At 35.6% G+C, this 26,115-nt stretch overlaps 1 protein-coding gene across 11 annotated transcripts in view; it reads left to right on the top strand.

Moving 5' to 3' along the window:
* The window catches only part of EXOC6 (exocyst complex component 6), a 200,034-nt gene that overhangs the window by 140,021 nt on the left and 33,898 nt on the right, over positions 1-26,115 (top strand). For all 11 annotated transcript variants that reach the window (XM_044754055.2, XM_044754047.2, XM_044754067.2 and 8 more), the window contains one exon: positions 16,785-16,926. In XM_044754055.2, coding sequence (XP_044609990.1) covers positions 16,785-16,926 — 142 coding nt within the window. The remainder of the gene's footprint in view (positions 1-16,784; positions 16,927-26,115) is intronic.

The raw sequence follows: 26,115 nt of genomic DNA, 5'->3' as shown, positions 1-26,115 counted from the left end.
CTTGCCCTTTCCCCACCCCTAATCCCACTCTCCCAGGCTACCATTTTTACCATATGTTTTTATTTCTTCTGTTGGTTATCTTAATAAAAAAGTAGAGACTACTTTTGCCTGTGGTTGGTGCAATAAACCAATCACTGAGACAGGTGCTTGGAGGTGGAGAAAGGTTTATTCCAATTGGCCAAAACCAGCAGGCGGAAGGGTAGGTTTTCTCAAATCTGACTTAACAAAAGAAGAAAGCAGAGGGTTTTTTTTTTTTTTACAGAATCAAGGGGCTTAGGAGGTAGAGTTCCAGAGAAACAAAGGGGAAGTCTGTGTTCCTTTCACTCCTGATAAGCCCTTGGGCAACCAGACTTCAGTGGCAGCTGGGGCCTTGTTATCTGTTGGTGTCACTTCCTTAAAGGCATTCTTGTTCTTCTGCAAAACCTCATAAATCCTTGCGACCCTTGAGTCAGCCCTCAGGTTAAATAAGAAAATAGCAAATTAACTAGATTAAATTCTTTTCCTCTGTGTCTGTGTTGGGAACAAAGTTGAAGGGTAACCATGTTCTTAATGAATATTTACAGTAACCCTCGGGTGCTGGCTTCACATTCCCCTTTTTTCTTCCATTGGTTGTTACATTGTGTTTTATTTCTTCTGTCTATTGTTTCTTTATATAAGATAGCTCCTTTTATATAAGATTTGTTCCTTCTACTTTAGTCTGTATCTTAATTCTCTTCTATGTAAGATAAAGGTATTAGCTTCCATACCCTTTGCTCTATTAGTTCTTTATCTGTCTTCTGACAGCTAGAGGCCTTTGTCTCTAATTCGTACCAGTTGCTCTCCAGAAATGCTAGAATTGCTGCACAACTGTTAACCTGGGACTTTTCCTTCTCTGCTCTCTAGGATTGGGAACTGTTTCCTGGATTCTGCACATTTTTATTGCTTCACTGGTTAGTTTTGCTAAACTGCCTCAAAAACTTCCTCCTATTTAAGTCCTTGCATATCTTAAAATATCTTTTTCTGTCCTCATGTTTGATTGATAGTTTATATATCAATGGTTATATAATTCTAGGTTGAATAACTTTTTCTCTGATAATTTGCATTGCATTCCTCTGTTATCTTCTGGCATCCAGGTTTTAGGATCTATTTTTTAATCCTTAATATTCTGAAATGTCACAGGAATGTGTGGAGATATAAGCTGTTTCATTCACTTAGCTCTTTACTCAGTGGCCCCTTTCTTTCAGAAAATTTGTGTCTTTATTCAGTGCAGGGAAATTCTCTTCTATTATTTTTTAGGTAGTTTTGTTCTCTCCATTTTTCTGTTCTCTCTTTCCTAGACTCTCGTTAGTTAAATGTTAGAGATCCCAGATTGTCACTCTATGTCTTTTATCCTTTTCTTCATTTCCTGTCTCTTTCTCTTTTCTTGTTCTATGTTTTGGGAGATTTTCTCAATTTTATTTTTCCTTCCTTTCATAGAATATTTTATTAATTATCTTCTTAAGGAATGACATCTCTTTTTCTGTTCCTTTCTCATAGAATATGGTTCTCTCTCTTTTTTTAATGGATATATTTATTATCTTTCAAATCTCTCTGAGTACTAGAGGGTTTTTTTAAAAAGGTATTTCCTGTTTCTTGAATTATCTCTGTTACCCTCGAATAGAATTTTTTGTTTGTTTATTTTGCTCCTTCTCTTTTAACAAAGAAGGCCTGGAGAGCTGATACGGGTTTAATCTGCTACTGTATAAATACCATATTTTTTTGATAGACTTTTCCCCCTGAATAGGAATCTGACTGGGAGTTTTTTTAGATTTGGAGGGCATTTTGCCTAGGGTTCTTCACGTTAGAGTGAGCAGGTATGGAGCTAGCCATGAGATTGTGGTTTCTTCTCTTCAGGTCCAACTTCATGCATGTGCGACCTGTCCCATTCTACAGGATCTCAGATTTAGAAGTGTCCTGTGTGTGGTTTGGTGCTGCACTGTGGTCTTAAAATTCTTAATAATTTTTGAACAAGGGACCCCACATTTTCATTTTGCACTGAGCTTCGCAAATTATATGGCCTTCTCTGCCTCTCTTTCCATTGTTACCACATCATACCAGAATAAGGAGGGCTTTTTCCCCCCTCCTTTCCTTTCTCCCTCCTTTTCTTCTCTCTCTCTTTCCACCCACACCAGGAGCCTCAGCTCTCCCTGAAAGGTTCTTTCATTATGGAAATTGCCTGTACTCTGTAGATAAGGCGTTGTTGGCACAGTTCCAGAAATCTTAAATTCTTTTCCCTGTTTTCCATTCTATTTCTCATTTCTGTCCTCTCTCATAGCTGCCAACTCTGGTCCTCTAATGCACAGCTGGCTCCCAGCTCCACTGTAGTTCCCTGGTACCATATAATGGGCAGTAGCTTTCCCTTCCCTGTTTCATCTGCTTTTTTGTCTTCCAGAAAGTATCCCCTGGTGAATTCTCCTATACACCTTTACTTTCTCTGCTGTTAAACATTTTATTCCGTTTTTGCAGTTCTGTGCTTTGTATTTCACTTGTGTCTCGGAATGGACGAGAAGCAAACACTTAACTTTAGTCTGCCGTTTTGATTTTTAACACCCTGTTTCCTTCTCTTTGAAGTAAAGTGATTGGATTAGGTCATCTCTAAGGTCCCTATGTATAATACCATGTTTCTAAGTATCATTATTTCATACAGATGCAAAGTTCCTACCTAAGTATAGATTTATTCATTCTGGCACCTTATTTTGTCTTTTAGTCCTGCCTTTTTATGTTCTTTATTCTTTGGTTCACACTTTTTTCTGAGTTAAGTATATGGGTTTATGTGTCCTTTTACTTGACTGAAAACTGTGAAGGAGAACTTTAATAGTCGACAGTACAATCACAGACTTTAATTGCCCTTTTATGTGACACCAGAAAGAATTGTATTAAAAATTCAAGGATTGTCTTTTTAAGTTGTGGCATAGGCAACTTTGAATACTATTTTAATGCTTTCCTTATATAATGAAGGCATAACCATATATTATATATATAGGCCTACAAATTGGTTTTTCTTATTAGGATATTAATTTTTTAAATATATAATGGTAATGAATAATGTTGATCTGATTTATTGACTGTAACTCATATATAAATGATAGGATGCGAACTATGGTGAAAACATCACAGGTCCTATGACTTACATGGTGTTCATGTGTTAAGTGTTGTTGACTAACTTTTGTGATCTAGCTTACTAAATTTTAGCTAAATTTCATCTTGACTTTATGGCCTTTATATATCTTACAAAATACCTTTACATATACTTTGAAAGATTTTGGAAAAATAGTTCAATAAAATAACTATGTTGGTGGGATAGTTATATTAATCCAAACAAAATTTATTGGAAGTTAAATCTGGAGAGGACTTAGAGATTATTTAGAGACTAGTCCAGTCCTCCAGAAGAATGAATTGTCTGGCTAACGCAGCTGCCGGCCCAGTGCTTCCTAGGACTAATTAGGACGATCGGCCTGGCTGGTTGAGTATCTCCTCCCTCCATTTCTCCCTGTGGTTTCTGCTTTATGCATTGTGTGTTGTGAAGAGGACAGCTTCCCACATGGAGGGGCACCTTCATTGTGGACTATACCAGATGTTCGACTGCCACTAATAAATAGATTTTGAGTTTCATTGACCTAATATAATAAGAGTAAATCCATGTTTCTGGGTAAATATCTTTTTCTAAAAAAAAAAAAAAAATTAGTGCTTAAATATTATATAGTTTATTACTGGAATTTGAAAAGTAAATTAGATAATTGAAAAACTAAACAGTATTTTAAGACTATTTTAATGTAATTTTATTAATCCTCATTTTAAGGAAATAATTCAATTATTAATATTTTAAAGGAATAAACCAGTACTATATATTTAGTACAGAACTTCAGCAGGGGCTTATATGTATTTAAATTGAGACCAATGATTTGGTTTTTACTTTGACTTGTTATTCATTTCTTAGGGGAGAAAATATATTTAGATAATTAATTGTGAGATAATTTAGTATGCAATCTTTCCTTGAGTAATTTATTTTAAGCTCTATTAGCAAATTATGTGGAAACATGGCGATTTGTCCTTTCTAAGCATCTTCAAAAGAATCACATATTCAGTACAATTTTCTTTTTGTGAAGAAATAGACATTTTATTTCTTTTTGTATTAAAATCACTTGTGGAAAGAGATCCTTGTTAAAAACTCAGATTCCAGTGCTTGGCTCTAGACCTAAATGAACTAAAACTTCTGGAGCTTAGAAATCTGCATTTTTTGCTTAAAATTTGAGAACAGCTGTTCTATAGCAAAGAACTGTGTCAAAGAGCTGGTGTTTTCTAAATTTGCCCGTTCAGCAGACATTTGGTAACTGCTAAAGTTCTCAGTATTTTACTGCTGCCCAAACAACTTGATTAGGCAGATGAAAGTTTGGAGGAGGATTTATCTGATTAGTGTGGATGTAGGAACTCACACATAAATCTGCAAAATAAAATGGTAGTCATATTTATGTGATAAATTAATGCCTTTAAATTATAGCAACACACACAGAGCCAGCTTGCTTGTTTTATAGTGTATTTTGTTTTGCTACTTTAAACATTGCTTCTGCTGTTAATACGTTTTCCTTTTTTATTTGGTTACCTGGCTGACTTCCTTCTCAGACTAACAGCAGTGATCATGCAGCCATGTTGCTAAGCAGATGCAAACTAAAGCTAGCATGTGAATTAGAAAATAATGAACTGCCTGCAGGTCTTTTTTTCTGCTTAGGTATTTATAGTAAATTCTAATTATTTTGACAATGTTCTTGATATATTTGTAGTTTTATGGAAACCTAAGTTTGAAAATATTAATTGTTTTGGTGAAGCAGTGAAGATTCTCTGGGATTTGATTGTGAAAGTCAACATTATGGTGCGTCTGTGGTGAGTGAGTGCAGTGATCTGGGAAACCTCTCTGTGGTCGCCCCATGCATGACAAGGCACACTTTGCAGATGTTGTCCTCATCTGTACAATGAGGTCAGTAAGAATATATACCCTACAGATTTTTGTGAGAGTTAAATGAGATGATATACATAAAATGTTTAGAAAAGTGCCTGGCATATAATAAACACTCAAAAAATATTAATTGTTATTATTACTTGCTTGTAAGACTATTTGTGGTTTGCCTGAATGCTTTTTCTCTACAACCATTATCCTAAACTCCATATGTAGAATTCTAACTCAGTTCATAACTCAATGTGATTCATGACCCAGTGCAAATGTTTTTTTTTTTTTCACTCCAAGCCCAATGTTGCTCTCCTGAATTGCCTTAGCTTTTAGCTTTTCTTATGGCTTCATCATATTTTGCTTTTTACTGTATTTGTTCATCTTTCCGTCTCCAATTGTGAGCTCTTCACAGCCAGAATAAGAACTCAAATATTTTCTGAATGTATAGATACTAAAAAGTTTCTTATCTTAAAAAAAAATGGTCTCATCTAACATTTAAAATTTAAATGTTCCTAAACTATGTCCTCTTCTTTCTGTTCTTATTCCTATCATTGAAGTTCAAATTTTGATTATTGTAGTTGTCTTCTAATTAGTCTCTGCCAGTAGTCTCTCCTTTCTTCAGTCCATCCTACAAACCAGTGCCAGATTGTTCTTTCTAAAGCACAGTCTAATCTTATTTCCATATTCGGAAACTTCAGGGTCCCTTCCTTGTCTACTGAATTAAATAAAAATTCTACAGGCTAACAAAGAAATGATCTCAGCCTCTTTCCAGATACGTTTCTGACCATTACTCAACATGGGCATCCAAAGTAGAAAATTCATTGTGTCCTGGATCTATCTTCAGTTTTCCACCATGGCTTTATTTATACCTGTAAAGATCCTGGGATCTCTTCCAAAAGCCATCTTTAATGCTACCTCTTTCACAAAGCTTTTGCTAATTCCACTTAACCATATGTGGATACTTTGTCCCACTTTTACAGTACCATTTATATTTTGTTTTGTACGTAGCTGTTTGTAGACTTGCCTTCTTTCCACTATTAGAATTTAATCTCCTTATGTCAGGGACTCTATCTACTCAATCACTGTATCTTCCTGTAGTGCACCTAAACAATGTCTTACACAGATTAAGTGTTTGGTAAGTATTTTTTAAGTTAATATGAGAGAAATAGTGAAGAAATATGAAAGTGATTTTCTTGTATGTATAGAGAATATAGAAGGTGTACTGTAAAAATCAGAATTTATGAGTCAAGAAATTTATTTGCCAAATATAAAATACTTTGTAGTTTTGAAGACAAAGTTTGTGGTCTGTTATTTGTGAACAGAAATTTGGAAAATGTCTATATGAAAGTTATTTAGTAAAGTTGATATCAGTAATGATTAGAAATATTTGTATGTTTACTCTTTCCTTGGACACCTCCATGAAAGAAAAATATAGTAATTCAAACCACAACTCTCTAGACACAGCTATAAAATAACTGTTGCAGATTCTCAGCACTAAGGACAAATACTTTGTCCTATTGAAGAGACAGACCCTCAGGCTTTCACTTGACCTTTTTATTCATTTACTATAGTAATTGCTAAGTACTTTTTTTTTTTTTGAGGAAGATTAGCCCTGAGCTAACATCTGCTGCCAATCCTCCTCTTTTTGCTGAGGAAGACTGGCCCTGAGCTAATATCTGTGCCCATCTTCCTCTACTTTATGTGGGACGCCTACCAGAGCATGGCTTGCTGAGCAGTGCCATGTCCACACCTGGGATCTGAACCAGTGAACCCCAGGCTGCCAAAGTGGAATGTGCACACTTCGTTGCACTACCAGGTCAGCCCCGCTAAGTACTTATTAAGCTTGCTGACAGGTTTCCTGCGGATGAACTGTAAACATACTCAAAATACAGAAGTAATACTAACCCTGCTATCCAAAAAAAGCTCAAATTGTTTCTTGTCCTCTATTTAAGAAGACAGGGATAAATTTTGGGATTGGCTGTAGATAAATTTGCATGAGAAGTTTAAAAAGGTTTTGCACTTGAATGTCCAGTGTTTTGGAAAACTTAATTACATAAGATAGTTTTTTGTATGGTGGTAAATGATGTACTTCTATGACATGTTGGGTTTTTTTTGGTGAGGAAGGTTGGCCCTAAGCCTCTTTTTGCTTGAGGAAGATTGTCACTGAACTAACATCTGTGCCAGTCTTCCTCTATTTTGTATGTGGGACGCTGCCACAGCATGGCTTGATGAGTGGTGTGTAGGTCCACACTCAGGATCCAAACCCGTGAACCCTAGGCTGCCGAAGTGGAGCACATAAACTTAACCACTATGCCACGAGGCTGGCCCCTCTGTGACATGTTTTGATATCCACTTCCATACTTTTATAATAATAGTGCCAAGTACACAGAAATCAACAACAAAAACCATTGACAGTATATGAAAGCCTTGGAGAAATTTAAAGAACTTTGAGAGAGAACTTAAATGACAAAGTTGAAAACAAAGTCCACTATTACAAATAGAATTTATGTTTTTTCTTAAGATAGATAAATATAAATATAAATATCTAAATATAAAGAGAATTTATATTTTTTCATAATGTGACAAAACAGGTAAGTGATTTTCACTGCTAGAAGTTAACTGCCAAAAAAAAAAAAAGAATCTTGCTGTTTAGTTGAAAATGAACATACTTGAATTTTATAACTTTAATCCTCTAGGTATTTATTAAGTTGATGTCTCTGTTAGCTAAATGCTGACTAATCTTGGTGAGAAATTTAACCTCATAAGTTGTACGCCTTATGTGTGTATATAGCATAACATACTTAAATATTTCCCTGCTGTCAAAGGTTGTAGAAGACAGTGTTTTGAATTGCTCTTAATCAGGGTGTAGTTGCAAGAAGTAGTGGGAATAATAGAGGGCTTTTAGAAGGAAACAGCATGAGAGTTTTAGTAGGAAGCCAGTAGATTAGGAGAGACCTGATCTGTTACGTAACAGATCAGGGAGATATAAATGGAAATAGTTAAAACGTATTCTTTTCAGCCTATAGACTAAATGTATGTGTATGTACAGTATTAGTATACATATATACATATGCACACTTACAAATATCCTATAACTTTACTCTTTAACAGCTATAGATGAAATAGACTAGTTCATTGGTGCAGGATTTACGGGCAAAGTACCATCTTGAACAGGAAGATTCAGTACTAAAATGAAAATGCACCATCTGGCAGTTTTACTACCAGATGGCAACAGAGAATTCATGTTTAGAAAGTTCCTTGAGTGTTTACAGATAGGAGCAGTAAAGTACTAGGAATGCAAATGATATCCTCCCCTTTAGCCTATATTCCACAACAGAAAGAAAAAGGTAGAAGATAATTTTTACCCCCCTGAGTTAAGTGGGCAAATGTTGACATGGAGGAAGAAGAAAAGTGACTGAAATATATGGGGAAGAGATTGTTTGAGTTGGAATTACATTTTATTATGAGCAGATGAAGACAGCAAAAAGGAGGTCAGATCCCCTGAAGAGAAAGAAAGGAGATGGTAGGAAAAGATGTTGGAGTCAGAAGTTTCCTGTGCAATCCACAATCTGGTGATGCTAAACAGGCTCTATTTTCCTTCCTGTATGGAGTGAACAAGAATGGAAAAGGGTGAGCTGATGGGAGAAGTGGAACAGCCTTGGTGCATTCATATTTACAGGATGTTTGCAGGTCAGGTAGAGATGAACAGAAAATGCAGTGCGGGGCTGGCCCCGTGGCCGAGTGGTTAAGTTTGTGCACTCCGCTGCAGGCGGTCCAGTGTTTCGTTGGTTCGAATCCTGGGGGCGGACATGGCACTGCTCATCAAACCATGCTGAGGCAGCGTCCCACATGCCACAACTAGAACGACCCACAACGAAGAATATACAACTATGTACCAGGGGGCTTTGGGGAGAAAAAGGAAAAAATAAAAAATAAAAATCTTTAAAAGAAAAAAAAATGCAGTGGGCCAAGATGCTGATAAATACCTGTAAAATATTTCTGCAAGGTGCAATAATACAAAAAGTAAAGAGATTGGACTTTGCAGAGTAAAGTTCCACCAAAGGAGCATGTTCAGATGAATATTACATACAGGGGAGGAATTCAGAAGATGAGCAGCAACATTTTAATCACTTCTTTTTGTGTCATTTAGGAAACTTTAGGCATTTTGGGAAAGCTATCATGTTGTTTTAAATCTTTCTTCTCTCTCTCTCTCTCTCTCTTTTGTTTTTTGGTGAGGAAGATTGGCCCTGAGCTAACATCTGTGCCAGTCTTCCCCTATTTTGTATGTGGGGTGCTGCCACAGCATGGCTTGATGAACACTGTGTAGGTCTGCACCCTGGGATCTGAACCTGCAAACCCTGGGCCAATGAAGCAGAGCGTGCAGTCTTAACCACTGCACCACCAGGCCAGCCCCTCTTTCTACCTTTTATGGAAATCAATGTGGTAGATGGTAGTGTTGAGATTAAAAGCCTCTGTCAATTCTTTGGAAGCAGGGGTGGGAGCAGTTGGCAAAGGCCTACTGTAGATATCTGTAAGGACACTCTTCACTCTCAGAGTATTGTTGAATGTCATTTACAAGATTGTGTCTAGAAAACAATGGTAAGTAGATAACTTTGTTCACTCCCTCCAACTTTGTTATGGATTTGGTTTTGTTTTAATATGTGTTCTCCCTTCACTTGATATATTTCTATTACTCTTTTAAAATCCCAACCCAGGTACACCCTCAAGTGGAAGTGACTCTAACAGTATCTACTCCAACCTCATTCCCACAATCTAGGACTTAGGCCAGTGAAATGACCCGGTCAGCAAGCCCTTGACATTCTGGATGAGTATACCCCAAAACTTCGAGAATTCTCAAGTTTAGGAATACTTCTGTGTCATGTAGTTTCTTTCAGAAAATGCTATAAAATATAATTGAAAACTGTAGACCCTAATGACAGTTACTTCATCCATGTCAGTTACCAAAAACAGCAAAGCTACGCTGAGTTGGGGAAGTCGGGACTTTGACTGCATTCAGTCTCTGAGTGATTTCCCCCTCTCATACCCATTTCACAGAGCATGCTATTCAAATGTGTGCCTCAGTAAGTGAAGCCCTACTCTACTGGACTCTCAAAGCCATTCTTAAAAGGTTGAAACCTAAATATAAATCTTTGAATGACAAAGGCCTACTCTGTGCTGTGATTATATATGTATATTTATATGGCTGTGTTTATGATACATCAGCCACCTACCTACATGTATTAATAAGAGAGAGTCAGTCAGCTTGAGTGACATTTGTCCATTTTAGTAATCATTATGTGGAAACCACCTATGTTGTCTAACCTGTTAGTGATTCTGGCAACTTCTTTGCAAAGTTTAAGTCATACTGGGGTTGTGCAATAGTACATTTTAATGATTATATAGCCCTGATATTCTGAGCTGGATGCTGATGTAAAGAAATGAGAATATAACTCTGCTATCACAGAGCTGTTGCTTTAATGACAATTCCTGGGATGCTTCAGTTTTTCTGTCTTAATTCTGTGGCTTGGCCATAGTACTCAGTCACCACAGGGGAAATTACAGCTCATCTTTAACTTCCCTTGCTTTTCTTACCAAGGGGGAAGAGTTATAGGGCCTTCATATTTTATCACTTCCCTATTTAAACATATGCCTAATTGCCAAATTTGCTGTTATCAAGTAAATTTAAGAGTTAGCAATAATCCCTCTCAGCTCCCACAAACTAATACAAACTAGCTTCCTCTTGCTACTCTAGGCAAAAGTGCACACAGCTTTCCTCATTTTTTTTTTTTTAAGGAAGATTAGCCCTGAGCTAACATCTGCAGCCAATTTTCCTCTTTTTGCTGAGGAAGACTGGCCCTGAGCTAACATCTGTGTCCATCTTCCTCTATTTTATGTGGGACACCTACCACGGCATGGCCTGACAAGTGGTGCATATGTCTGCATCCGGGATCCGAATCGGTGAACCCTGGGCTGCCGAAGTGGAATGTGCAAACTTAGCACTGTGCCACTGGGCTGCTCCCCGGCTTTCCTCATTTTTTCTAGATTTTTGATATAATCAGTGGCTTGGAAGCAGAGGCATTTCTTCAAAGCCTTGACCTCTGCTAGACTTTTACTGCTCTGCTTATCCTTGCATTCTCTTTCTGCCTATTAAAGTTAGAATAAGTTTGACGATATCATGAGAGTGCTGTGACAGCAACAATGATACTTGCAGAAAGCTAAAAATCTGGGTATTATGTGTCATCTAAGACCATGTTCAAAAGATTGTTAAAAAAAAAAAGAAAAAGACCACCAGAGTTTGATGAGCCCTATGGTTGGGATAAGGATGTTTTGAGTGAAATAGAAATATGCCATATATTACAAATATCCTGAAGTTTTCCAAGTTTGGGGAAATTTTTTTTCCAACTTTAAGATAATTGTGTTCTATTTAATCTGTGTGTGTGTGGTGTGTGTGTGTGTGTTCCAAGAGCAAGCATTTATGTTACTGTCTCGTATCCTTCTGATAGGGAATTGTTAGGAGGAGAAAAGCGTGAGAGAGGAGAATGGGAATTCATAATTGACTATGGGGATTGTGGTTAACTGATGTGGTAACCAATTCTTTCGGGGCTAGACCTACTTAGATGGGGACAGAAAGAGAGTGTGAGAGGAATATAGAAGTCTAAAAGAGGTATTTTGCAGAATGTTGGGGGTGTTAGAGTGAGTATATTTTGACAGACCTATGAATTTTTTTTTGGCGTAATCTCAAAAATCTGTCTTCAAGATAGTGTTAAAGTTATTATTAAAACTCACTAAAAGAATTCATCTTGATATTTAAGCCTTTATAACTCATCCATTCTGTATTACTGGGAACCTGAGACACTTGTGAGATACACATTTCAGTGTTACACTGAGTGAGCGTTCAGCCAGGAAATAGATTAATACCTCTCTTACTAGATAGAGGATCTTTGTGCATTTGTGAAGTCATCTTGGAGAAATTTTCCTGCTTTATACTAATGTTTCAGGTATTTTTTTTCTGATTTAATAACATTCCTTACATTTGAGCAAGGTGTAGTTTCATATAGTAAAACTTTAGTGGTTCCAATAGAAAATAGAAAAATAATAGATTTCTTAAATTAAAATACTTTCAATAAAATACTTTCTTTTTTCATACTTCAAACAGAATTTACTTCTAATTTTAGTGTTAACGCCACATTTGATGAAAGACCTCACTCTTTTGGCCTGTGCGTTTTAAAAGCCTATAAATTGTGGCTCTTTAGGAGCTAACGAATTCATCAAAATACTTCCCTTCCTCTTTTGCCTTCCTTCTGAAAGACTATTTCACATTCTCATAACGGAAATTTATGTAGCAAACTGAGAGGCAGTGAGTTTGAATAATATAGTAATGTTTTAGTGCTTTAATTTAAATAACTTTTAAAAATTAATGTTTAAAAAGCCATACAGAATCAGAATTAAGTTCGCTTAGCAATGTTAGATTTAATATTCAAATTGACCATGATTTTATTTCAGTTTTCCAGTTTTTCCTGACACTAGTTATGTAACCTTTTAAAACAAAATCTGTTATCAATTTAAAATATAATAAATACAGCATAGAAAATTTCTGAGTCTATATATTTCTTTTTACTTAAATAAAAAAGTAGCTTATTGTGCAAAGTTGACCTTTTATGGGGATATAAATAAAGGAAAATGATCTCTCCTGGGATCGTTAAGGAAAGTAGACCAATACAGAAAGGATGGTTGTGATTTTAAGAGCAGATTTTTATGTTGAATGTACTTGAGAGAATGAAGGCAGCATTGAAAAATGCTTTCAAAATAATTACTGTTGAAATCAAACCTTTTTTTATTAGATCTTTGAAATAAGAGAATGGTGAAACAGAAATGAAAACTTCAAATGAAAATTTAAATGTGTCAAATTAGTTTTTAAGTATTCTACATTTCTCCTAGTATTATATTGGAGTAGATCTATCAAAACATTACTTTGAAACCAAAGCAATTGTGAGCCATAATCTAATAAAATGTGTTGCATTTTTGTTACCATCTCATTATATGATGTTTCAAAGGAAACAGAGTATCTTTAGTGTAATCTATAATAGTAAATTATTTTGGAAATTTGGCTTGACGTACAAACAGATGTGTTTTCTTGATTCCTTTTAAACTGAGAGTTGGTGGTTTGTGGTTTATTGTTCCTGTGATTGGCGTTAAAAGCCTTATTTCACAGCTTGCAGTGAGGGACTATTGGGTAAAGAGTGGCTGTGTTCCACAAACTAAATTCAAAAAGTGTCAATCAAGGTCTCACATAGGTTACTTAGAGAATGAGTTTTCTTACTGATTTCACCAAATGTCGCCTCATGCTGTCTTTGATTGGCACAGCCTGGCAGGGAGGATGGATGAATCTGTCACCGACTGGTTAATTGTGTTGCTGGTCTCAGTCTGACACCAGGTCTTTGACTCTTAAGTGGCTCAATACAAAACAAATTAGCAGATTGTAGTCATATTTCTCATTCTATATGCTTTGACTTTGTTGAATGCAGTCCATAAATCATATTGACTGACACATAAGTAAATGATGAAAGCTGCTTTTGAGACATGGATCTAGAAAGCAGCGCTGTGAAGGTGCCATGGAAGGATGCATATGGTTGACCCTTTGGGAATTTCCTAGGAGCCAAATGTCTCCTTACCACAATTGTTCTTAGAAGAAAAGCTTTTGGGTAATGCAAAAAGGATCTAATATGTCAGCAGATTCTCTTTTACAAGTTCCTTTGAAATATAAGAAGTTTGTCTAAGGGTTTTTCTCTCTTTGCAAGTTGTTTTTCAGCAAAATGTTAGAATGGGGTAAAAAAATAGTTATCTTTAAAAGTTTGGCAGGTGTTTTTACTTATTTATTGAACTTTGTGTTGTTAAAGAGAAAGAAAATGTTAAAAATAGTTGCAATTAATATTTCAGATAAGGGCAGCAGAAATTTCTATGTGCTTGAAATTTATTAAATGTCCTATATTTTCTGTCACTTCACTTATTTTGGCTTTGTTATAACATTGAAAACTAGATGAAAAAGCTTGTTTTTAAAGATAATTGTAAAAGCACTTAGGTTATTTTTGTTCTAGAAAATGATTTACTATTAAAAGTATCAACAATAACAGCAATAATCGTGTTCAGAAAGGGGTGTTTTGGTTATACCCAAGTGTACCAAGGGCTATAGACATCAGAAATGAATTGCCAAAGATGTTTTTTGGGTGTGCTAATTTCTGGAATATTAAAAATTTTCTATCTAAAAATAAGTAGTAATGAAATTTAGGAATATTTGTGCACATTTTTTATTAGGAAGTAGATATTTTAAAAAATAATGCATAATCTTATAGAATATAACTTTGAAAATTGAAAGAATTGAAACCTTTGGTATTTATTTTTGAGCTGTGTAAAAAGGAAGAATCTATCTCATTTGAAGATTTATAAAATATTTTACAAGTATTTTAAATTTTTATCTTTGAGAACAATAAGCCTGTAGTTAACATGAATAATCAAAAGAGGTGTAATATTAGGGTTTTATTATTACATGTGTTACTTAAACAAAAAGCTAAATTCGTGTGTGTGTGTGTGTGTGTTCACTACGTATCTCCACCAAGTTTATGGAATAGCCTGTATTTCTGTACTCTTACCGTCATTTCAGCTCCAGTACTATTGCTATATAGTCATTTGTAGCACCATCTAAAACCATGTTAAATGTTAAAGATTAACTTAGAATAATATCACATGTGCAGTTTGTTTGCATATGCAATGAACATAATGGTATTTTGGGGGGCAATTTATTAATCTGCTTTTGCAGTTAGTACAAGATAGTGGCAACATAAATAGGACATGCAGCTGATGGAGGGGTACGTTAAACTAAAATGCACTCGTTCCATTAGGTCAAAATGACATTTCCATTAAGTATTCTCAAGCCTATTACATTGTAATTAAATTATGTGCCATTGATTTCTCCTTTTTCTGCTTTTTTCCCCCCCTCCCATTCATATTGATATTATTCTGCTTGGGGAGTGGAGCTGCATGTCTCCTAGACTAATTCCTGTTGGGTTTAGGGGATTTGGAAGCATGCTGGGTTTTGCATTGTTTGTTACATTCCTTTTTGGCAGTTCATCAGTATCTGTCAAATATATTGTTTGCATCGGCTTTTATCTCTAAAGTTTTTGATTGAGAAATTGACATTCCATTTCAGATACGCAGTTTTTCACTGTGCACAGTGTCTAAGACTCATTCATAAATGTTGCTAGTTTCTAGTCTCACTTTAAATGTGTAATTTAATGAACAAATGTTGTTGTAGTAAACATCTTGAAAATATAGTTATGTTCTTTCTTACTTTTCCAACAGATCAACTCTATGTAAACATTTTTGTACCAATAAATATATTGTGGCATTTGTGTTTGGGAGATTTTTCATGATTTCACTTCATTGGCCTTTGTGATAAGTAGGAAAAAAACATAATTATTAAATATTATTGGGTAAATATTTGTTAATGCAAATGAGGCAAAATATGGCACAACTTCCAAAAGTCACTATTTCTAATTATATTCATAGATCTTTGAATTGTATCATGGGAGTCGATCCATCACCAAATCACCTAATTGTGGGTGAAAATAGCCATACTAGGGGCAGTATTACACTGGAAAACTTTACCTAAAAAGAGTCTTTATAATATTTTATCTTAAACTTATAGTTTAAGTACAAAGCCTGTGTGAAGAAACAATTTATGCTAAAAGTGATAGCATATTATAATCCAGCTATGTAATCTAGAGGCTAAACATTTTAAATTATCATTTTTATGATTTTTTAGAAAATACAGCCTTAATTAAGCCTATCAGTTAAAATTCATGTAGAGTTTTAGGAGCTTATTGTAGTAGAAAATGTTTTATAATGATATATGTGGTGAAAGAAGACCACAAATATTTGTAGTTTACTTAACTCCATATTTCTAAATTATCAGATGGTTTTAAAACTAAGTGTAGATCTGTGGGTGATTTTGAAATCATATTGGTAGACAAGCCTCCTCTCCTACCCCCAGTTGAAACTATACTACAAACTAATGTTCTGTTTAGAAGGACTTATGACTCAAAATGTATTTTGAGGGCTGGCCCAGTGGCGTAGTGGTTAAGGTCACGTACTCCGCTTCAGCAGCCCGGGTTCGCCGGTTGGGATCCTGGACATGGACCTGCACACACTCATCAAGCCATGCTGAGGCAGTCCCCCACAAAGAAGAACTACAAGGGTCTACAACTAGGATGTAGAACTGTATACTGGGGCCTTGGGGGAAAAAAAGTTAAAATATATATTTTGAATTTTAGGTACAGTTTAAATAATAGTTTAAATAATAATAAATTACACTGTTTATTAACTTCCTTTATTCTGGCTTGGTTAATTATATAAAGGGGAGCTTACAAGAGCATTATATGAATAAAATGTTCTGTCAATATGACAGTTATGTCATAAATGTCATATTTTAATGTGGATTTTTAAAAATACTTGAGACATTTCAAGAGACCTGAAATAATAATTAATGGGTTTTTTAGTTATGTTTTAATTTTCCTGTGTGCAATTAGTGCTTTGATGATACTTATATCCTGAGAAGGACAAGTGAACAAGAATATTAATTTTAATTCATATGCTAAAAGGCATAGCCACTCAGAATACAGAAGCAGAAAGGCCAGTAATCACTATTGTACCAAAAATAAAAGCAACAAAAAGAATGCCAGGCATATAATTTTTCTGATACTTTATGATGTATTTCTATGTTTGTTTTATTCGTTGTTTATTTTTTGGTTTGAATATTTGTTTTAAACAGGGGAAAGTTGCCCAGACTGCTTGCATGTCAGCCTGCCAACATCTGTCAACATCCTTAATGCAGATGCTACTGGACAGTGAGTTAAAACAGATAAGCATGGGAGCCGTCCAGCAATTTAACTTAGATGTCATACAATGTGAATGTAAGTACCTTATTCGTTAAATCTCATGCATTTCTAGGAATCTGTGTTTAAATTATATGAAAAAAAAAGGTATATAGTAGGATAGTTCAGAATGGACGGAAGAGGCTTGATTCCATTAAACTTCTGGCAGCTTTAGAAGCAACGTCCTTCTAGGAAGAGAAAAATATCTCAGCTTCACATTAAGGGCCTGTAGAGAGAAGCACTGAAGTGGCAATTTAGACTGGGATAATTAAAAAGATGACTCACTGTTCCCTTTATTTCTTCTTCTGGTCATTCTTGCCAGGACTCTCATAATGTTTGTCATAAATGAATGAAATCATTCTAAGTTTGTCGTTCTTACTTTCCTTGTAAATAACTTTTTAGATACTTGCTAGATGGATAATCTTAGGACCCTGCATTCCAAATAAAGCTGCTTTTATATTCTGAATTTTTGATCCTCTTTCCAAAGAGTTTCTCAAGCCTTTACCTTTGTCGTTGTTTTCACTTTATTCTCTTTGGGTCACGAGGTTAGCAGATTCCATAATCTAAGGTTGCCATTGGCCAGCCAGCTTCAGAATTGCATGTTCTGTTTGGATGGTAGCCTTGTTGTATGTGCTTCAGGGTGTGGGTTTTATCACCCTTACATTATAACTCTTTAAATCAGGACATGAGTATGTGGAGCGATTTTGAAGCAGTACTTTGAAATGAATAGTACACCGATTAAATGACGAAAATCCCTGGTTGACGGTTCAGTCTGGCACCACTGTTAATAAATTGAAAATCGGAGGGGCACAAGAAGGATTATAAAATATTTTTCTGAGGCAAAATTTGCAATAATATATTCTGTGTGAAAGACATAAAAAAATTAAATGTCAGCAGCTTGCAACTGACACAGAAGTTACAGATTTTTTTTCCAACAAATATCAAATACTTGTCTGCCTGTTGTGTCTAAGGCATTCTGCTAGGGAAAACATATTAAAAATAATAATTTTGTAGGCTCTTTGATCAGGATTACTTGTTTATTACACACAAAGATAAATCCAAAATTTTTAAAAACCTGCCCATTTCCTTCAAAAAAAGAGAAATGCTTATCTACAAAGCCAAAAAAAGATAGTTTTTCCCTAGGGAAGAGAAGGATTTATTTTCTTTTCCTGGAAAGCATTTCTAATTTTCTCTGATTAGAAACTCTTTATTATATTTTTTTCTCAAAACTATCGTTTACAAAATGATATTTATTTCATATTTACAAAAATATTTACCAAAAAACTCTTTTTTACAAGTTTCTAAGCTCAAATTAATTGTTATTCCATTCTACAAATACTTTGAAACTGATTTCTTAAAATTTTTTTAAAAGTCGTCTTATGAGATTGTTCCTTCTGACATTGCTTATATAAACATCTTACATAAATACTGCTCAGGCCATTTTGTATTGTTACATGTTTAATGTGGACTCAAAATAATTGGGTGGTTGAACCCTTTATTGGCTTTTGATTGTGTCTTCTCAATGAGATTTTTTGTTCAGAAACGGAAATTACAGTTTGGTTAGGTGGCTTCAGGTATCTGGATCTTCTCTCTGTTCTCTTACCTCTTCATGAAGCACTAGCCTCACTATAATTAGCGAAAAGCACATAAAACCCCAAATCTTTGCCTCTCTGTCCTGCCATAGGACAGTTTCTACCTTTAGTTTACTTCTTTGGGTGGAGTTACTAAAGCCTCCTTTTAAAATGCTGATGTTTTCTTAAAGGACCAGTCTTTTGGAAGAGACCAAGAAAAGTCATAAGTATGAAATGTAACTCAGTTAAGGAAGTCTGGGGTCAAGTGCAAGAGGGGTAAACCCTAGCCTGATGGGGGCCAAGGTTCTGGAACATAGATATGGAAAGGGAGAGACCAGGACTCAAAGACAAACCACAGAAGATAACTCAGCTTCCTTTAAGATTATGCCTCTGGTTGGTTCTGCTCCTTAATACTTATCATGTATTACTTAATACAATATCATGCATTCAGTACTCACTGAACAAATATAAATTGACATGACATTTTTCATGTTTACGCCACTCTCTTTCTGGTGCAAAAGAATTATCTACCCCCCAGCTCAAGACTTTTAATGATTGATACATAAATAACTTAAAGATGAAACTTAGTTTTCCCTGATGAATGTGTTAAGAGAATTTTAAGTTTTCATCCTAAGTAGTGTTTTTGTTTTTTTAAATCTGGAAGAAAGCAGTTTTTAAAATATAAAGTTTATTGTCAATATTAATGCAGTATGTTTTATTCTACATAGTGGGACAGTGAAAGGAGAAGAAAGGAAAACAGGAAGAGGAATTTGGCTAGGTAGGAGGAAGGCTAGAATGCCTAATAAATTTGTGAAGAGAAAGGATCTGGATACCACAGGAAACAACTGGGATATGGAGAAGATGGGCAGGTAGTTCAGATGTAGAGTCTTAGAAGCTAAAAGATCATTGAGTTTCACCACCCACTTGGTAATACACACACACACACGCACACTCTTCTACTTTGAAATCATCTCTAAGATAACCCTGCTAGGTGGTTGTCCAGCTATTCCTTGAACATCCAATTTGGGGGATTAACCACTCTTCAGAAAAAGCATTTCAATACAATACATCATTCTGTCAGCTTTTTACATTGAGCTGAAATCACTCTCTCTAAACTTCTCTTAATAGACCTAGTTCTACCTTAGGGCTAGTGTCACCACTAAACCATATTGTGCCTTTGTGCAGATTAGAAAAGGTATCTCCACTAAGAGGAAGATGCCTCCAGAGTTGTCCCCTTTAGAATAATTAGAAAAAGGTTACTGTTTTTCTAGCTGGACACAACTCCCGCCAAGGCATGTGGCTTATCAAGTGAAATATGAGTTGAATTTCAGCCCTCTCCCCCTCTCCTCTCCTAGCTGGGCACCCATATGGAGTAAGCAGTCTGACAGCTGTATATGGCAGTTCTGCTTAGGATCATACAGAAGAAAACAAATCCTCATCCACAAGCCAATTATATGAAAACTGTTCTTAGATCCATATGAATTTTCCAAAGGCCAGACATCAACAGTTCCCTTGCTGTTCTCATGTGATAGGATTTTAGATCCAAAGCTCTTCTTTGAACAAACTGGTTTGACTACCTTCTGTTTAATGTCTAACACCCAAAGCTGAATACAGAGATACTGAGGTGTGGGAGAACCAGTATAATATGTAATTGGACTATCAAATACCTTGTTCCATATTCTGTACTTTATACTAAAGCCCAAACTGTTAGTATCTTAGATAATTGGAGCTGTAGTGTTCTAAAATCAATATCTTTCTCTCTTTTTTTGTGATTGTTAAGGTCTGTTTTTCTTAACCTATACTTCTATGATTAGTTCTTGTTTTAGGTTTTTAAGATTATCCCTATTAAATTTTAAGATTTGTCCCACAATTAGCCTAGTGAGATCTTTTTATATCAAAATTTAATATCATCTGCATATTTGTGATCATGTGTTTTACATATTTAACAAGGTTATTAGCAAAATGTTGACCAAAACCTATCTGTATCCTGAGATTTAGTACATCACTCGTCCTTAAAATGTGGTCCCCAGATGAGCAGCAACAGTTATCACCTGGGAACTTGTTAGAAATGTGAAATATTGGGCTCCACCTGCTGAATTAGGAACATGGGCATGGAACCCAGCAATTTCTCTTTGAATAGGGCTTCCAGGTGATTCTGATGCACAATAAAGTTTGAGAACCACAACATTACATAGACCTATCTCTTCATGTTGAGTTAGATCCATTATTCAGAATCTTCTGGGTGTCTTATGACATTTTCCAGGCAATTACTAATCCCCTAATTGAATCTAACTCAGAGTTTTGCTCAATATTATGAGCAACTGTGTCTGATGCCTTGCTGGCATATAAGAATAATAATGGCCGTTGAGGGGCTGTCCCCGTGGCTGAGTGGTTAAGTTCACACGCTCCGCTGCAGGCGGCCCAGTGTTTTGTTGGTTCGAATCCTGGGCGCGGACATGGCACTGCTCATCAAACCACGCTGAGGCAGCGTCCCACATGCCACAACTAGAAGGACCCACAACGAAGACTACACAACTATGTACTGGGGGGCTTTGGGGAGAAAAAGGAAAAAAATAAAATCTTAAATAAAAAAAAGAAAGAATAATAATGGCCGTTGAATTTTCCTTATCTACCAGTCTAATTACCCTTCCAAAGAAGAAAACGATACTACTCTGATTCTTCGTAAACCTGTATTGACTTATAGTAATTACTTTCTCTTCAAGAGGCTCAGAAACCATTACTTAAAAGTCTATGACTGTTCTTGGGATTAACATAAAAATTCTCCTAGTCTGTTTTGCGCTAGCAAGAGATCCAGAGTCCAAGGAAGTCAGGTAGCAAGGATCAGGAACTGGATACCATGAACCACCAAAGATCCTGGGAAACCCAAGAAAGGCTTAAGTCGAAGAATTTAAACAATAGGAAGTGAGCGTGAAATACAAGCATCCAGAATAGCCTTTATTCTGAGTTAGATTTTGCTTTTATTTGGTTTGATCAAAAAGCAGAATGTTTCTTTTCCAACCTCATTACTTTGTAAAAACATTATACATGTATTTGTAGGCCTCAGAATGTCAGTCCGTAGGTAGAAACAAATTGCACATCTTGCTGAGGTTGGGGAGATGGAAAGTTAGAAATAATTCAGCTCCTCACATCATTCAGCCATGTGTTTTTAGTTTTCTTTTGTCTTGTTTTATTTTTCTGGTGGTGAAAGAATTAGCAGTGATCCATCTATGTGCTCACTTGTTTTTTCAAACAATGTGTTGGTGCCCTTTTTCCCTGGTGTTCCTTGTGACACACATAACTGGTGAATTAAACTGGCTTGAGCTAAAATTTCAGTCTGTAACTGAATATTTTCCTTGTAAAGTCAAATGATTTGTAGGAAGATTCATTTATTCAAATATTTAATGGGAACCTATTATCTGTTATACACTGAGAAATCAGAGATGAATCAGACTTCAAAGATCTCACAGACTGGTTGGGAGGAGATAGACATGTAAATAACTATAATAGAACATAAATTATTTATAGAAGTATATATTGTAGAGAGGGAGGAATTAATTCTACATGGGGTTGAGAAGACTGACTATAATAGAAGTGAAATTTGAGCTGGGTCTTAAAGGAGGAGTTAGATATCCTCAAAAGCAAGGAAGGGCATTCTGAGCAGAAGGAATGGCATAAGCAAAAGCACTGTGATGAGAATGCTTAGGAAGTCTTCAAACAGTCTTGTGTGGCTATACTACAAGATGTAAGATGAAAATATTGACAGATATGGCTGAAAAAAAGTTAGACTCCTGAATGTTTGGACTTTATTTAATAAGGTTTTAGTCAGGACCGTGACATGATGAAATGTATGTTATAGAAAGTTAACTCTGTGTCATATGGAAATTGAACTGAAATGAGGGAGATACTGCAAGTAGGAAAACCTGTTGAAAGACTATTGAACTTTTCATGCGAAGCATAAAAAGAGCTTGACTTTTGGCGCTGAGAATGGAGAGAAGAGGATGGATTCCAGACATTTTGGAGGAAGGAATACATAAAATTAGTGAATGAGTAAATTTGATATGATTAAGGCGATTAGAATCAGAGATTCACACAGTGGAAGAGACCTGAGAATGCATCCCATGGTTGGGGGCAGGGGAGGGTATGTGAGGTGGTGTGAAGAGGGAGAAAAGGAGAGAGGAAGGGGCAGGGAAGAGAGAGAAGAGGTTTAACTATCCAGGATAAATAGTTAAATTAAGTTCAACATAGAATTTATAATTGTAGGCACCCTGCAGAATGCTGTGCTCATAGCATATTTGTTGAATAAATGAACAAATTAACAAATTAGGAAGTCTCTATAATCTACGTTTGTCTCTTCCAGAGTTCTACCTTTGTTGTCAAAAAGTTAAGGCCAACCAATACTGCTGTATTTTAACTCCAGATCATTTAACTTCTTAATATAAACACAACTGATCATTTATAAAAATTCTTCACATATATGATGACTGTATTTAAATGACCCTTTAATTTTATCTGTTCTGAGCTAAACAGTCGTAGTTTGTTTTTTAATGTTTTCTTAGGGGATGATTTTCCCTTGCCTTTTGGTCATTTTTTGGGATCTTTTTCTGTTGTTCTTTTTTAATCCATACTAGGTCTTGATAAAATGTCTGAGTTCAGGAATGTAGAATCTATGAACTTATATGGGACATTTTTTTAAAGTACTTTCAAATCAATCTTAAGGTGGTCTGAGCACAGGACAGGAAGTTGAGACCATGGTTCCAGTCCTGAGCTCTGCCTGTATTTTGTGCAAGTGGCTTTGGACAAGCCATTCAGCAATAGAGAGGCCTCAATTTTACTGTAAAATATGAGATTTGGAATTGAAAGTATCCAAGATACATCCTGGTTCCAAGATTCAGAGGCACTAAAATTTAAGGCAAAGAAGAGTGTGGGGCTTTGGAGTCATACATTAATTAATTTCTTCATGTCTACTATGTGCTTGGCATTGAGGGGACACAGTGATGGACAAAACAGAAAAGGTTCTATCCCTGTTGAGGTTTAAGGCCAGTGGGGAGGCAATCAGTAAATAACTGCAGTAATAAATATGATTGTAAGTTGTTAAATTCTGTAAAAGAAAAGTATATGGTACTGTGAGAAAGTGTAAGAAGCAGACCCAATTTAGAAAAAAAGTTGCATAGATTGAGAATATTAGGTAGGGTCTATGTATGAATGAAGTGGATACTTTTGGTTAACTTTGCCATAACCGTAATACTACTATAACTACGTGATTGGAGCAATCAGAAAGGTATCCATTTGGAATTGCAAATGTAGCCTGTCAGAAAGCTGCATTGAACCTTTGATCCTATTACAGATTTTGTATTATAAGTTCAAGAGAAATCTCTTGTTAGTTGGAGGAGTGTTTGCCCAGCTTGGCATGAAGCTGATGTTCTAAATCTGTGTATGTGCTTTTGTTTTATATTTTATATGTGTTAAACATCTGTAATGTATTGGGCCCCAGTATAAATACCTTACAAATGCAGCTATATAGAGGAAAAGATCAAAATGTCCTAGAGGCTTGCATCCCACTGCTGCCAACCACATGTAACAGAATACAAGTCTAAGAGCGAAGAATTCTAACTCAAAGACCCCTGACTCCCAGGCATGACTTCTTCACTACCAGAAAAACCACTAGATGGTGCTCTTAGTCATTCCTTGTAATCACACATCTAGTCCACATAGGATACTTTGTTGAGTTCTAATTAGCTACTTTTAATCTTCAGATCTAGTAAGAAAAGGAATTAGAAGAAATCTATTTAATATGCCGACTATTGGTAAATGTATTCAGTCATCTATTTAGGTACAAAATTATTCCATTTTATATGCCCTTGCCTTGTCATCCACAAGTAGTCTTGAGACTTTAGCCTAACCTCCTCACCTTCCCTTTCAATTGTTTGTCAGTCTTTTGGTCTATTTGCTCTTATGACTCCATGGACACTCTTTCTTTCCCTTCCCCTTACCCCTTGACAATTCTTCCTACCCTGTGTAGACGTTTTCCAAATAATTCATATTCTCTACCTTAAGGTAAAGACAACTGTCTGCCTAGGACAAGGTTGTTCAAGGACGTATTCCCTCGGAATTTAATTTCAGGGAAGGTTTTATATTTTCATGCTAGAATAAATACTTACAGTCTGACTTCTTAGTGATCTTCTTTCCCTGGCATACCAAACCCTGTACATTTGTGTATAGATCTGAGGGCAGGAGGGCCCTATTTTCCTACTTACAGGAGAGTTTTGTTATATATACAATTAGCTTGTGTTTTTGCTTACAGATATTCTTTATTCTCTTAAAACTTGATAGATTGCCAATTTGAAAGCTTTTTTTGGTCATTTTACTGATATAGCACAGTTTTACCTTCCCAGTAAGATCAGACACCTCCTTCTCTAATCTTTCTTTAGAGTACTTTAAAATTTGGAATAATTTATTATTATTAAATTCCATATTCCAGTAGAAAATTAGAGGTAATGAATTTATCATGAAGTAATTTTGTTTTTAAAAAGGAAATGGTCAAATTGGAAGCATTAGTAGAAAAAAACCCAAAGTTCTGACTTGCTTTCTTTAAAAAAAAAAAACTTAGAAAGCTTGAAAACTATTTTTAAATCTTATTGGAAGACCAGGATCAATGTGTGTTTTTCAAAAATGCCCGTTATGGCATGGCTCAGTGACAAAGATATCATAATGGGGAAGTAGGTGTTATTAAATAAAAATAATAAAAAGATGACCAAAGGAAGAGAGCAAAGAAACCCCAAAATATGACAAATCATATACAAAGTGAGAAATTTGGATGAGCCAAGAAGGAATCTGAAGACAATATTTAAAGGAATTCCAAAAATTAGTCCTCAGTTCTTTAAACACTTCAAAAGCTGAAATCTACCTCCAGAATTATTGGGACCATTAGACAATATTAGTAGAAATGAATTATTTGTATTACTATTCACTCATTCAGCACATTTATTGAATGTTTCCTGTATACAGGAAAGGCATGGGATATATAAAGTTAAAAGAAATTCTCTCTACTTCCTACGAGTTTCTTGTTTTGTGGAAGAACTCACAATTTAGTTTTAGTTGAAGAAAACATTAGGGATATTCTCACCCACCCTCAATTATTTTGAAATAAATTCACTAAATATTCACAGAATGTTATGGGATTTATACTGCCCAACAGCCATATGTGGCTATTAAATTTAAATTAAATAAAATTAAAGATTTAGTTCAGTGCAGATATAGAACATTTCCACTATTGCAGAAAGTTCTGCTGGACAGCATCGTTCTGATCTAATCAACAAGCTAGATAATCAGTTACCGGGACTGGATGGCATCCCCTTAGAATTTATTTATTCGTTTGTTCAGTTTTCCTCATTCATTTAAGAAACTTTCATGACTACTCATTATGTATCAGGCGTTGTGCTAGGTGATAGGGATGTACACATGGAAGTATATTGCCTACCCTGAGAGGGTGTATGGTCTGGTGGGAAGACCCAGTCAGATAAACAATTATGAGATAGCACAAGGATGGTATAGTTAGGCTGTGCACAGGAAGTTGCAGTGAGAGCACAGAGGAGGCACCTAACCCAGCCCGAAGGGTAATGGAAGTCTTCCACAGAAGGTGATGATTGAGTGGAAGGAT

Source organism: Equus asinus, chromosome 2, assembly GCF_041296235.1.
Source record: "Equus asinus isolate D_3611 breed Donkey chromosome 2, EquAss-T2T_v2, whole genome shotgun sequence".
Lineage (NCBI taxonomy): Eukaryota > Metazoa > Chordata > Mammalia > Perissodactyla > Equidae > Equus > Equus asinus.
This window is presented reverse-complemented; position numbering and strand designations above follow the sequence as displayed.